General features: G+C 32.6%; 1 protein-coding gene across 2 annotated transcripts in view; it reads left to right on the forward strand.

Moving 5' to 3' along the window:
* Positions 1-15,879, forward strand: part of Nipbl (NIPBL cohesin loading factor) — a 161,233-nt gene that overhangs the window by 128,032 nt on the left and 17,322 nt on the right. For both annotated transcript variants that reach the window (XM_063258090.1, XM_063258089.1), the window contains exons 25-34: positions 296-385; positions 1,582-1,796; positions 1,894-1,996; positions 2,728-2,826; positions 2,925-3,071; positions 5,545-5,679; positions 6,367-6,465; positions 7,217-7,270; positions 10,820-10,928; positions 12,409-12,545. In XM_063258090.1, the coding sequence (XP_063114160.1) occupies positions 296-385; positions 1,582-1,796; positions 1,894-1,996; positions 2,728-2,826; positions 2,925-3,071; positions 5,545-5,679; positions 6,367-6,465; positions 7,217-7,270; positions 10,820-10,928; positions 12,409-12,545 (1,188 nt within the window). The remainder of the gene's footprint in view (positions 1-295; positions 386-1,581; positions 1,797-1,893; positions 1,997-2,727; positions 2,827-2,924; positions 3,072-5,544; positions 5,680-6,366; positions 6,466-7,216; positions 7,271-10,819; positions 10,929-12,408; positions 12,546-15,879) is intronic.

Here is a 15,879-nt window from a genome sequence, read left to right on the forward strand (position 1 = left end):
CAAGTAAAACCAGTGGCAAGGACTTCTTGCCTCTGAAGATTTAGCATATTTTTCCAGTCATTGTATGTCAGTTATATATGAGCTTTTAAAAAGAAAGATGACATATATTTAACAAAAATAAAGACAACCCCAGCTACCAGTTTATATTCTTCAGAAGTCATATTTTGTTTCTCTTTTAGTTTGCTGTCTTATCATTTTTAATATTTATTAGTTTATTGTCATATTTGTCTTTATACCTAGGTAATTTATTAAAACACACTACTAATATCTCTTTTGCTTTTTATTTTGTCTGTAGGTTTCAGGAGGAGAAGATGAAATCCAACAATTGCAAAAAGCTTTGCTTGATTACTTGGATGAAAACACTGAAACTGATCCTTCACTAGTGGTAAGATTCTTTTCTCCTTTTTTTAAATTAAATTGAGACTAAAAGACAATTGGCAGTTAGCGTGAAGAGGAAACTAGGTATAGATTACAGATTTTTGAAACGAAAGGATCATCTATTCAGAAAAGAATGGTTCTGAGTTATTTCTCTTATATGGAATTCTGGTTATAGATATTGTGGTACACAGACTAAACTTCTGTGATAAGAGAAGTATTTGGTAATGTTTTCATAGCTTATCTTTAAATCAGACTAAGTAAGTGATACAGTGAATATAGGCCACAAGGTATATAAGCTGATCTATTAGCATTATTAAAAAACTCAGCAAGCAGGCAGTCATGAGTTCGATCCCTGGTACCGATAAAATTGAAAAAGACAAAAAAAAAAAAAAAAAGAAAAAACAAACTCAGATTTTTATATATAATTATGTTTAAATATAACCCCAAACCCTATGTTATGTATCTAATACAATGTATCCCACTATTAGTGTAACAGTTATAATCTGCTAGTGAACAATATGCATATTTTAGGACATTTATTTATGTTTTTACTGATGAGGTTACGCAATTGAAAGAGATTGAAGACTACTAAATTATTTAGCCAAGTACTGCAGGTTTTTAACCTGTATTCATGGAACAGATTTATAGACGTACGTAACTCTTTTTAATGATAACTCACAAAAATAAGGCAAGATGTAAAAACAGAGAGAACTGTTAACCTTCAGGATTTTATTCATTTGTTCTAATTTTTTTTTTTTTTAATCTTTTTCCTTTTTATCGGTACCGGGAATCGAACTTACGACTGCCTGCTTGCAAGGCAGGCACTTATGCCATTGAGCTTATGCCCAGCCCCCATTCTAAATTTTTACATTTGACCCTTCTCCTGTCTTATTTGACATGTGGTAAATCCTTGGTTAAATAGTTAATAGCAGTATTCTATATTTAATACAGTTGTGTTTATTAAGTTATCTTTTGACATCATTAATATAAATATTTTAACAAAGTTATATACAGTAAATTATCCATCACCTGAGATATTCTAGATTTTTTAGGTTTATTAAAATCTGTTTATATCTGACAGAATTGTTTTAAAATAACCTATAAGGTTCGCATTCTTGTTTGTAAGCACTCTGACTTTATTGATGAATTTTGAAATGTTTCTAGTAATTTCAACAAGTTCAAATTTATCTCATTTCTTTCCAGTTTTCTCGTAAATTCTATATAGCACAGTGGTTCCGTGACACAACTCTGGAAACAGAAAAAGCAATGAAATCACAAAAGGATGAAGAATCATCTGAAGGAACGCATCATGCAAAAGAAGTTGAGACAACTGGTCAAATTATGCATCGAGCTGAAAACAGGAAAAAATTTCTTAGAAGCATTATCAAAACCACACCTTCTCAGTTTAGCACACTAAAGTAAGATCCATAATGAAAACGTATTAGATAGATAGACAGATAGACAACTAGACATCTTTGATATGTATTTACCAAAATTAATGACTTTTTGTTGCAGGATGAATTCCGATACCGTGGACTATGATGATGCTTGTTTGATTGTTCGATACTTGGCCTCTATGAGGCCGTTTGCCCAGAGCTTTGATATTTATTTAACACAGGTAAGAGCTGCCAGAATTCCTTATACAATGATGTTGATTTTTCTATTGTGATGCATATAGAATAATGTATATTTGTGTATTGCTGAACATTCGTGTGTTAAAAGATTATAGAGATAACATTTGTTTCGTTAATCCACATTTGTTAAAATGTCCTTGTCCTATATGTCTTTTACATATTGATTCTTGTTTTGCAGATAAATGTGTGTGTGTGTGTGTGTGTGTGTGTGTGTGTGTGTGTGTGTGAATACTTATACAATATATGGTATAAGTAGAGTGACATTATAAAAAATAAATCATCCAAGTTAGCAATTTTTATTTAAATGATATTAAGTATCCTTGGTTAGAGTAGCATCACAAGGTTTTAATGGGGCTATAGGTTCTTGAAAAGAAAGCAGCAGGATATTTGAGAATGTCATGATACAAAAAAATCTCAAAATACAGAATGCTTCACTTATTACATGCACAAATCTTTAAAATAAGGTAAGGGGGGGGCTGGGGATTTAGCTCAGCGGCATAAGCACCTGCCTTGCAAGCAGGCAGTCGTGAGTTTGATCACTGGTACCGATAAAAAGGAAAAAGACAAAAAAAAAAAAGTAAGGTAATGGACCTTTCTCTCACTGATATACAAATTAAAAGGAGGTAAATATTGGTGATTTTTTACATATCTATGCTATATTTTGTTGAATTTTATATATTCAAATTTTATGAAAATGTCAATGTTTGCTTTGCAGATCCTAAGAGTTCTTGGTGAAAATGCAATTGCTGTTCGAACAAAAGCCATGAAGTGTTTATCTGAGGTTGTTGCTGTAGACCCCAGTATTCTAGCAAGGGTAAACAGAGCAAAATAATTCTTCTTGTGTTTTTATTCAAATTAAAATATTCTTACTAGCTCTACTTAGTATAAAGTACATTTTCTTCCCTTTTTTAGCTTGATATGCAGCGAGGAGTTCATGGACGATTGATGGATAACTCCACCAGTGTTCGTGAAGCAGCTGTAGAATTACTAGGTCGATTTGTCCTTTGTCGACCTCAGCTTGCTGAACAGTATTATGATATGCTGATTGAAAGAATATTGGTATGTTTTTCATTTCTATAATGATTGATGAGAATATTTTGCCTTTTGAATGTCACATCTTGGTTTAAAATGTTCGGCTAGGAAAATACAATGGAAAGAATTAAGTTCATGAACTGAGGTACCACTATATGTATGTCATTTATGTACTTAAATTGCCTAACTTACAGCAGCTCTAAAGGATATGTTTTCAATAGATGTATTGCTCAGTATCTTTTTTTTTGGTCTTTTTTGTTTTTATCGGCACCAGGGATCGAACTCACGACTGCCTGCTTGCAAGGCAGGCGCTTATGCCACTGAGCTAAATCCCCAGCCCCTTATTGCTCAGTATCATAAAGCAAATCACAGGCAAAACTAAATTCCTGTTTTCAGAAACTATTAGTTTATATTGAGTGATAAGAATTAATGAATTAATTATTTTGAGATTTGGGTAATTATGTATGTATATACATGAACAATAACACTTATTTAGTGAGAAACAAGTATAGAACATCAGTATTAAGAATATTCTTGCATCTTTTATATGATTCCTTATAATCAACTCAGATACCTACAAGTTAAGCCAAGAAGTTATTTGAAGCTTAAGTGCAAACTGAAGAAAGACCATTTTAGGATACTTTTTCTTGTATGTCATAGAACTCTCTGGCTGTGAAGCATTTTTCTGGAAAAGATAAAGCATTCACCTAGAAAGTAACCACAGACTTTCTTTGCCATCCAGTTGCAGACATATTGACTTCTTACTGAATTCAGTACAGATGCATCTATGCACAAGATTATGTATTCTGTGAAGACAAGCTTTTTATCACAATTTTGTGTGGCTAAGAATTCTAGAGTAGTTTTTAGCCTCCCCTAAACATAGAATCTTCATTGAAATGTGAACAGTTTAGGAAAGGACAGAATTTTTTCCTTTAATGCCTCAATTTGTTAAGAGTGAGTGAAGAGTATAGCTGGAAGTGGTGGCTCATGTTAGTAAGCCCAGCACTCACAAGGCTAAGGCAGCAGGATCACAGCCAGTTCAAGGCAAGCCTGGGCTAGATAGTGAGTTCAAGACCAGCCTGAAGCACATAGCAAGACCCTGTCCCAAAAGAGGAAACAAGAATGAAGGATGCAATCAACATGATTCCCAAATAGCAAGTGAACTCTGAGAGAATTAAACCTGCCAAAATACTCTAAAATGTTTGTAGGACTACTAAACTGCAATTGGCAATTGATAATAATTACAAGGTTAAATGCCTGCTGTTTTTATGTTCTTTAAAAATCTTTAATATGAAAATTTATAAGGTTAAAAATAATACAAGGAGCACTCTTGTATCCATGTACATATTTCTTTTAAATTCAATTATAAATATTTTCTTATTTTTCCAGGGATACTTTAGTTTATTGCACCACCAAATATATTATTTTGTATAGATAAAACCATTGGCTTACTCAACACTGCATAATATCAGTTAATAACCATTTCATATTCAGATTCTTTGGTTGATCCAAAATTGTCTTTTCCAGCCTTCACTCCCACCCCCCAAAAAAACTTTAAAATTTGGTCATGCTTTGCATTTAAGGATCATTTCTAAAAATTGAAAGATATTCTCTTACTCTTTTTATTTAGATATATTTTCCCATGATATTTATTTAAAAGACCAAATGTTATTTACCTCATGGGTTTTTTGTTTTGTTTTGTTTTTTGTTAAGTTTATTGGTACAATTCAGAATATATATATATATATATATATATATATATATATATATATATATATATAATAACCACATTCATTATAGGGAAAACCTGTACATTGATCTATCTTGATTCCTCTTTTTTTTCACCATTCGTTTCTTCCTTTCAGTCCCTCTTCCCCTCTTTATTTCTGAAGCCTTGTTTCCATTTCATCCTTTTCTTGTTTTTTCTTTTCCCTTCTTTCCTTTCCTCCTCCCCTCTCCCTAGTTCCCCTTGACTTTTGAACAATTTCTTCCTGTTTCATAATTTGTATTACACATTTTGGTTCTCACACTTTTAGCAGACAGTGTGATATTTACACGTGTGTCTGATTTATTTCACTTCACAGTATCGTCTAAAAGTCTGTCCATTTAGTTGTAAATGTCTCAAGTTTATCCTCCTTTATGGCTGGGTATTACACTGTTGTAAATAAACCACATTTTTTTTATCCATTCATCAGTTGATGAACCTCATGGTTTTAATTGTTCCTTTGTTTCTCCCATTTTCTATAAGCCATAAGTTAGTGTGAAAGGTTTTTTTAGATTTATGTTAAATATTTTTCCTGGATACCCTATAGATAATGCTTTATATTCTGTTCAGGTGTTACACACTAGTCTAAAAGTTTTACATTTATTATCTGATTTAATTCTGACAAGCTTATTTTCTGGTTTTGTGTTCAGTAATAAATTACTTCATTTTATTAAACTTCATACACTTCAAGTGCCTCAATTTGTGTAACACTTGAAAATAACTTTCTGTTTTTAGGATACTGGTATCAGTGTCAGAAAAAGAGTAATAAAGATTCTAAGAGACATCTGTATTGAACAACCAACATTTCCAAAAATTACAGAAATGTGTGTAAAAATGATTCGCAGAGTCAATGATGAAGAAGGCATTAAGGTAAGGTGAAACAGTGTAAAGGTTGTATTTTTGTCTTATTTTTGTCATAGACATCACATTTTCCAAAAGTTGATTTAGCATCACAATGGAATTATTTGATTTCCAAATGATGTGGGCTAGATTTTCTAAATTAATAAACAAATACTCTAACAGTTGAGTCCTAAGTTCATTACTAACGTGGTTTCCCTTTTTAACTTCAAGAAACATTGTAAAAGCAATAAACTTTGTAAATTTGATCAGCAGCAAAGCAGAGTGTATATGCTACTGAGAAATTTAAGGCTAGACCTTAAAGTGTCACCCAAATTACAGAAATCTTGTACCAAGTTGAAAAATAGTTTTGAGAAAGTGATTATTTTGGGTGGATTTGTTTGGTTTTTGATTGGAGGAGATACCAGCGATTCAAACCATGGCCTTCTTACACTGAGTTACATCCCCAACCCTTTTTAGTTGAGACAGGGTCCCACTGAGTTACCCAAACAAGACTTGAACTTTAAATCCTCCTGCTCTAGCTAAAGTGCCAGGGTAATAGACTTGTGCCACAATGCCTAGCAACTGGTGAAGCAATTTCTACAAAAACTACTGGGGATTTGTGTTTTGGCTAGTTATATTTTTGTGTTAGGCCTTAATGAAAATTTGAGATAGAAAATTTGCCATACTTGTAGTTAATTTGTATTTTTCTTTTTCTAGAAATTAGTAAATGAAACATTCCAAAAACTGTGGTTTACTCCAACTCCACACAATGACAAAGAAGCAATGACAAGGAAAATTTTAAACATCACTGATGTGGTAAGAATGCAGAAACCAGTCTTGGGGCCACTGTGGGTGCAAACCTAGTTGAATGTACTTCTTTTTATGAAGGTAGAGAGATGATGTGATGAGATATTTGATTAAATCTCGACATTCATACTGATTCCCTAATTCTATGTTTCTGGTGTTCCTCAAAGGAGGCAAGTAAGAAGAGGTTGGTATTTTCTCATAGCCCAAGTTCTTGGCATTCACCAGTGATATTGAGATCCTAGTCCACCAACAGAGTAGAAGAATATATATATATAAGTAACCCATGGGCAATAATCTATAAACACAGAATAATTTCTGCCTTTTTCAAAAAATATGAATTTGAATTAGTATTATACACACAAAACTGTGATTTTCTTATCGAGTACTTTTTTATGCTTTGAGAAATTTTATAAACTCAATGATCCTTCTACATTTCCACTGGTATGTTTAAGTCTACCATATAAAAAGATTGAGACAGTATTTTTGTTTTTATTGTTTATACCTTACATGTTTTTTTCTGGTAATGTGATTTTATTATTCAAAATTTGATACTATTATAATATTCAGTATATTAAACTAATTTCAAGTTATTTTTGGAATGAAATCCTATAACATTGACAAATACTTTTATTCAAAGAAGTTATTTACTTTAAAAATATTATCTTTAACTCAGAAAACTAAGGCACGTGCTTCAGGCAGAAGTATATTTTTCAATGCAAATTTCTACCTTTGATAGTTTTACTACCTTTTTCACTATTAGGTTGCAGCATGCAGGGATACTGGATATGACTGGTTTGAACAGCTTCTTCAAAATGTGAGTATTTTGATATCTCATAAAATAAAATTTAATAGAAGATCAATTCTTCACAGACTTTACAATTTTTAACAAGCCTTTTCAGTTCTCATTAAATATTTGCCTTCAGTAGCAGAAATGTATTTCAATATACTAAGCTGAATGTTTTTATTAATTTTCCTATTTAATAAATTACTCATGTGATTCTTTAAAAGTTTTCCAAATCACTAATTGAAATTTTCTTCCCCTCCTCTCAATTAGTTTTTATCTTATTCCTTTAATTTACATGAGATTGAGATTTATTAAAAGATATATAGATTGCATTAAATATATACCTTATTTTTTATGTTATAAAACACAGAATTTCCTTTAGTAGTACAGAATTAAACAGTGTATTTTTAAAGTTTCATGAATGGAAATGCTTATCCTTATAAATTTTTATAATTTCAGAAAATTTAAACTAAAAATATTCATTACTCAGCTTCAAAATTTGTCAGCATTTTTAAGTCTTGTTTTATCTGTCTTTCCTCATTTTGGGTAGGGTGTATCTGCTGTAATATTTTAAAGCAGTACTCAGAGTTTATGTCAGTCTACTCATAAGCAAGTTAGTGTCTATCTTTAATAAATAATGGCAGGATATCATCTCTATCAAAATAACATGTAATACATGGTAGCTGTTCAATATTCACTTTTTGCCATCTCATTCAAAAATGTTTTTATAGTTTATAAATGCTGTGGTTGACATAGTTCTTAGGGCTTTCAGTCAGTAATAGTTGGCCCTTTACCTCCTTTTTTTGGGCCAGTTCTGTGTTTTCTTACAGACTGTCCCATGTTCTGGATTTCTTTTAGGGCCATTGAAGTTGTTGCTATATCTGCCTTTTTTCCTGCAAATATTTCGTTAGGTCTGGAGGCTCAGTAAGATCAAATTGGATTTTTAGGATCAAATACTTTATAAGTGTTGTAGAATGTTACTGCATCACACCAACCAAGAGGCATATGATATCTGAATGTCCAACTTTTAGTGATTTGTCTTTGAGTTTGGATATTGTCAGCCTAATGTATCTGTCATAAAGTCTTTCCATTCCGGCTTTTTGATCGCTACCTAGATCCATTATTTCCATTAGAAATTGCAATTCTAATTATTTTAATATGTATTAGTTTTTCTTTAAAAGGGAATTATAAATTTTTTCTCCTAATTTTTTGATTCCTCTGAAATGCTGTTTGTACAAAAACAGTAGGAAACGGGACTGGGGTTATAGCTCAGCGGCACAAGTACCTGCCTGACAAGTACAAGGTCGTGAGTTCAATCACCAGTACAAAATAAAAAACCAGTAGGAAAAACACTTGATTCCTTTTCATTACTACTATTACTTATCAGTCTTCAAAATGAGTATTACCAGACTTCAGATGTGACCAATGAATTTTTTCATATTTTAGCATCAATGTGAACTAGTAGACTTCTGTGCATGTTTTAATTGTAATTATGATTCTTTTTGATATTCAAATTGTCCCCTTTTGTTCATTAGAGAATATTGGTTTCTGTAATCAAACCCACATAGATAAGATCTTACATATTTAATACAGCCCCTCTACAAATGGTAAAAAACTTAACATTTCTAAAAAAATATGACTGTTAATTTCTGTACAGTGCCAACTGCACATGGTAAACTTACATACTTTTTCCAAAGTTGATAGCACACACAGCTAAACTTAGCAAAAATTATATCCATGTGTGTGTGTATATACATATATTATATATATATATATATATATATAGAGAGAGAGAGAGAGAGAGAGAGAGACTGACCAACCTACCATAATAGCAATATATTATACATCAATAACAGTGTCCTTTAATAGAACTCTTCTATAGCCTGCTTGCTGGCATATGTACATCTCCCCCAGATTTATACATGCTTGGTTCCACCACAGTGCTAGAGATTGAACCCAGAACCTCTGCAGTGAGCTAGAAGTTACATCCCTAGACCTTTTTTATTTTTTGTTTTTGAGACAAGGTTATCACTAAATTGTCCAGGCTGTACTCAAACTTGTAATCTTCCTTTCTCATCCTCCCAGAGTACTGGGATTGTAGGGATATGCCACCATATACAGCTGAAATGTACAGCTGTATGTGCTTTTCAAAAATTTAATACTTTGAATAATAACAATCATAAAATACAAATCCCTTAATTTGAAAGAGAATGACCTACAAGGTATAAAATGCAGAAAAGTGTGTAAAACAAGAAATATTTATCACATGTCAAAATGATTATAAAATATGTGTGGAAATACAAATACAAGCTGAAAGCTACACCACTTTGAAGAAGCCAGAGTACTTACTTGCCTTATAAACTCAGAACTTAATTTTAAAGGTATGGTAATTGAGGTAGGTTAGTACTAAACAGACCAGTGCGACAAAATAGAGGGCCCAGGCATACACATGTCAAATGTATTTGTATAAGAAGTGGCACTGCAGACTGGGAGAAACACGGACTTTTCAGTTAAAAGGGGTTTGGGATAACTGGCTGTCTGTGGGGTGTTTTGCTTTTGTTTTTGTCTTTTGATTACTACTTCAACTCAGAAATCAACTTCATGTAAATTAATGGAAAGCTTTACAACTTCTAGGAGAAAATAATAGCAATACTTTTTGCCTTGGGTAAGGAATGATACATACAAATCATAAAACCAAGGTAGGCATGGTGGCACATGCCTTTAAAATCCCAGCACTCAGGAGGCTGGCTGAAGGATCATCATGAGTTCTAAGACCAGCCTGTGCTACATAGTGAAACCCTGTTTTAAAAAACCAAAATTAATTAGTTAGTTTTAGTTCCTTGGTCATACTGAACATATTTCCAGTGTTTAATAGCCATATGTGACGCAAGATAGAAAGTTTATGTTACTACAGAAAGGTGTATCTGACAGTGCAGGAAGTCTTCACAGAACTCATATGCAAATTTTGATTTCTTTGAAATCCCCAGAATATATTATCTAATCACTATTAGCAAAACAAAAATACTTTAAAGGCTTTTTCTGCTGACCTCTGATTATGAAAGATTGAATTGGTTTTATTTTTGACTGTAGTCAGACTGACTTAGTTCCATCTCATTATTCACAACATTTTACAGGCATTGTTTATTAATTTAGCAACAGATAGTACAAATCTACCCTTACATTTTATAATTGTAAAGATTAAGATGTAATTCAGATATACTTACAATTACAAATTCCTTAAAATAATTGAACTAGTATTCAGTGATATTTTTTGTTTTGGTTGGAATAAGGGGAAAAGATCATCTTTCCTGTACTCATCTCCTACCTAAGGTTTTACCCACAGTAATTCAAATGCTTAGTAATAAAATTGTTTGAAAATACTTGTAAATAAGTGTTTGATAAGATATTTTTAAATACAACATGTTTTTGTTTATTTGCACTCTCAAATGTTAATGATAGGTTGGAAAGCATACTGTAATGGACACACTTAATGTGTTTATATTAGTACTGCCTAATGAATAATTATACTCGGGTTTTTGTTTTTTTTGTTTTTTTGTTTTTATGTATACACATATATAGTTGTTGAAGTCCGAAGAGGATTCCTCATATAAACCTGTGAAGAAAGCTTGTACTCAACTTGTAGATAACCTAGTTGAGCACATTCTTAAATATGAGGAATCTCTAGCTGGTAAGACATTTTATGTATTGATCCTTAAGTTGATTTTTATATTTTAAAATACTTTGGGCACATTTCTCATTTTTGCCTGGGACTCTGTTTGTCTAGTAATTAACAACTACACTGTTCAGTGAAATTTGTTTTGTATTATTTAAGTATCTATTTGATATCACAGTCTAGATTATATTGTTACAAAAAGTAAGTCTAGGGGCTAATATGTATTTAGTGAATGGCACTCACAAAGTTAATTTGGTATCTTTAAAACCCTGAAATTTTCTCTCAAAATGATGTTTTTTAAACTGTTATAAAAATATTTTCAAAAGATACATGTATTTCTAATCTTGTTTATAGTTATACAGATTTTTTTTTTATCTTGAACTAGAAATCTGTTAAAATTTTTAAAATACAAGCTGGGTGTGGTGGCGCACGCCTGTTAATCCCAGCACTCGGGAGGCTGAGGCAGGAGGATCACTGCAGGTTCCTTGCCAGCCTGGGCTACATAATAAGTTCAAGGCCAGCCTGAACCGCATAATGAGACCTTGTCTCAAATGCAAAACAAAACAAAATCAAATTGTATAAAAACCGTTATTGATACTTGTTTCTTAGCAAGCATAAGATTGATACACTTCCATTTTCTACTGCACATTAATGAAGGACTGTAGTCAGCTTCACTTATGTTCTGTATTGGGATCCAGTGTCTCCAAGAGAGATACCTATGAAAATTGTTAGTACTGTTTATATTTTTTATAGTTTTTTTCTCTTTGATTTTTTTTCAACTTTGCATGTATACTTCTTTTTTCTTTTTAGCTCCTTGTTCTATTTTTTCCCATTCTACATTTTAATGTTAAAAAGTTAATCATCTCTAAAAGTTCACTTGTTTACTAAAAACCAGTATATCTCCTACATTTTCTTCTTATCTGACCAGTATTTTGTTGAAAATAACATTGGTCCATCTTTTCCACACTCTTCATTTTTCATTCTGTTTTTTGTTTGTTTGTTTGTTTGTTTTTGGTACTGGGGCTCGAACTCATGATCGGGCTTGCCAGGCATATGCTTACACCACTGAGCTAAATTCTTGGCCATTCTGATTTTTTTTGACATCCTTCAACCACATTTTTCTTTTCCTCAGTATTCTTAAACATATTACTACCTTAACTACATTGTTTTTGTTCTGCCTTTGCTAATATACTCACTTCCCTACATTTTTATGCATTACATAAAGACCATCTATGCACTTTACAACTTCCATTCTACATTTTAACCTTAGTCCTTAAAGTTCCACTTTTACAGTGCGGCATCTTCTTCCCTAATCTTTAGTATATGTAATTTCTATCAGGAAATAAAAAATTCAGAAAGTCTGATAGATAAGAAATACAAATCCATTTTTTGAGCCCTACTAAATATTCGTGAGAAATATTGAGTAACAAGTTAATAATCGGTGTAATTTCCATTGCTTTGTCATATTTTAGTATCTTATTTCTTGTTTTTCCAGACTCTGATAATAAAGGTGTGAATTCTGGAAGATTGGTAGCTTGCATAACCACTTTGTTCCTATTCAGCAAAATAAGACCCCAGCTCATGGTTAAACATGCCATGACTATGCAACCGTACCTTACCACTAAATGTAGTGTAAGTATAGAGCTGTCTTATTTTTCTGTCTTACATAAATCGTAGTATTTTAAATTTAGCTTTACATTCTCACTGACAGCAAATGGTCAACTGTCATTTGCTCAAATATATATTACAGTATTTGTAACAAATTATCTACAAACATCCATTTTGCATTATAAGTAAAATTCAGGCTCAAATGTCAATGAATCACATTTCCTGTCTATGAAAAACTGTCTTTCGGAGTTTGAATTTAACACTTGCTTGACATTTATATTTCATAGAGCAATATATTGAATGTGGAAAACTTAGTATCATATCAAAGACATTATTTTAAGTATTATTTTAATACTACATATACTATATTTTCCTAAAGTATGAGAATAAAATACTGCTTAAGTAAAATAATTAGCAAATAAAGATTTTAAAATGTGTGTGATTCAGCAGTGAGTTACATAATTTGTCCCAAATGCTAAGTTTGAAATACTCTAAAAATTTTCAAATGTAAATGATTTTTCACATACTGTGTTCCCAGTATCTCTAAAGAACTAATTTTACCTTTGTTACATTTGTTTTGCTCTTATCAGATATTTCAGACTTCTAAATTATAAGTTCCAAATGAAAACTTCAGATTTCCAGGGCAAATATAAAAAAAAATGAGTAGCAGAGGTTAAAAAATAAATAAAAGCAACACATATTACTTCTGAGACACCCATTCCATCTTTAGTGTTTAGATTAGATCCAGAAATAAATCGATTAAAATATAAATTTGTTTCCAATAATAGCTTATGTTTATTAAACACAGTTTAGAGCAGAATCACTTTTAAGATGTTTGATACATTTTTATGTATGTATAGAACAAAATTTAATTTAAATGAGACCATCTAGGACTAGTACAGCTCAGTGAGCTTAGCACAGGCAATGATGTGGATTCATTCACCAGCACTTTCAGGAGAGGGGAAATACAGTACATGCTAGATGCCTTTAATTTTAAATGTTTTTGTTTTTATACTCTGTCCCCACTTTTGTCCCTCTTCATTCAGTGAATAACTTAGAGTATCCTTATTTACTTTATTTGTGCATCTATAACTGTAAATACACAAACAGGTTTTTTTTTTCGTACTGGAAATTGAACTCAACCTTGAGCTTACCCAGGCAGGCACTATTCCACTTAGCTTTATCCTCTGCCCACAGATAGGTTTCTAAAAACTTGAATTACACAATATACATCTGCTGTGCTTACTTGCTTTTGTATTTTCAGTGTTTAGATCAGCCCCCAGGGTCATTGCTGGTGCTAGGAAACACTTTACCCTGAGCCCCTAATTTATTCTTTAAAATGGCTATATATTATCCATCCCATGGATGTCCTATGATTTATTTAATCAATTCTCTGCAAGCATTTACATTAATTTTCATTGATTGCCACTACAAACAATTCCTTAATAAACATTTCTGTTTACATTACTCAGCTTTCCATTTGTGACAGAGTACCTTAAACAACTTAAAGGAGATAAAATTTATTTTGGCTCATGATTTTAGAGCTTTTGCTTCATGATCAGTTGGCCCTGTTGCCTTTGTACTTTGACCTGTAGTGAGGCAGTCCCTCCTAGCACAGGGAAAGAAGCTGCTTACTTCAGTGTCAGCCAGGAAGCAAAGAGGAACGAGCTAGGTCTCTAGCTAGGTCTCCCTTTTACAGGCATCTTCCTCCCTTCCTTCCTTCTATTAGACCCCATATTCTCCCACCTCCTGTGAGCCACAGGCTGGTGACCAAGCCTTCAATCTATGCCATTTAGTAGACATTAAAGAGTCAAACCATAACACCATTCATATACATTTAAACCAGTGCTTTTGTTTTGTTGGAACAAAGGTACAAAATAAACTTGCTACATTGAAAGAATGTGAAAGAGAGGGGTCATTGTATAGATCTTATAGATTACTGGTAGAAAACTATATATGACCATTGGTATGGTTCTTTTTGTACTCCTTGCCAGTATAATAGATAGAAAAGAATAATCATTGTTGCTTCAACTTCCTCTTATGACTTCTAAGAAAATTGAACATCTTTCAGGGGTTGGGGATTTAGCTCAGCGGCATAAGCACCTGCCTTGCAAGCAGGCGGTCGTGAGTTAGAACCCCGGTACCGATAAAAATGAAAAAGACAAAAAAAAAATTGAACATCTTTCATAATATTGAAGAGTTGAATTCATGTTTCTGTAAGAGTCTTCATGTCTTTTACCCATTTTTATCTGTGAATTTTGAATCTTTATTCAGATTTTTAAAACTTTAAATAATTTAAACTCTTTAGCTAATATTAAACCACTTTACATTATATTCATTTCAGCTGTTTCTTATATTCTGCTGCTCTTTTCTTTCATGATCTCTGGACATTATTTAAGCAGAAGATTCAGAAAATATTACCCACATATTTTAAATACAACATTAAGAATAATTGGGGCTGGGGATTTAGCTCAGCGGCATAAGCGCCTGCCTTGCAAGCAGGCAGTCGTGAGTTCGATCCCCAGTACCGATAAAAACGAAAAAGACAAAAAAAAAAGAATAATTTTGTAACTTACTTCACCCAAGAATCCCCAGACCTGCTTTCACTCTTCCCTTTTCTTAAAGGATTTGAGGTACGAGATAAGGAAATAACAGGATTTCTTTGTCTGGTGCCTTTTTCTTGGGAGTGGGCAGGGGTCTTGATTACTTTTCTTTTATTGCTGAGACAAAATACTACGCCCAAAATGAAAGAAGGAAAGGTTTATTTAGCTCTCTGTTTTTGGAGGTTTCAGTCCATAGTCAGCTGGCTCCAAGGCAGGGTGGCATGGCATGGGGCAAGATTTCAAAGCAGCAGGGAGAGCAAAAGGTGGGATGAACAAGCAAGCCTCTTTTCCTCCCTTTAATTGTATGCAGGCCACCACCCACTCAACCCCACCCCTAGAGTATGTAGCACTCACAAAATCTCTATGCCCTCCTCTGTACAGGATGAGGATAATTACAAGGTAAAGAGCGCTCCTTGCTGAGTCTCTTAGTTAAATTTCTAAACTTCTCAAGTTGACACAATGCATCAACCAGAACAGCTGGTTTGGGGGAATCAAACAGGACCTCATACTTACCAGGCAGGTACCACTGAGCTAAGTCCTCAGCCCCAGGATTTCTTTGTTATTTAGAAGACATTGTTCATACTATATTTTGAAAGAGTATTTAATTCTTTGGGATCTTGATAGGAAGAATGGGTAATATAGGTAAGTTTTTCACCAGTGAAATAAAATTAATCTGAAATTACTATTAATAATTCATTGCTAAAAGTGAGGAAGGGTAAATTGGCTAAATTAAATGCATACATTGGAAACCTTAC

Source organism: Cavia porcellus, unplaced genomic scaffold (genome assembly GCF_034190915.1).
Source record: "Cavia porcellus strain 051 isolate PalLab524CR breed Dunkin Hartley unplaced genomic scaffold, mCavPor4.1 scaffold_11, whole genome shotgun sequence".
Lineage (NCBI taxonomy): Eukaryota > Metazoa > Chordata > Mammalia > Rodentia > Caviidae > Cavia > Cavia porcellus.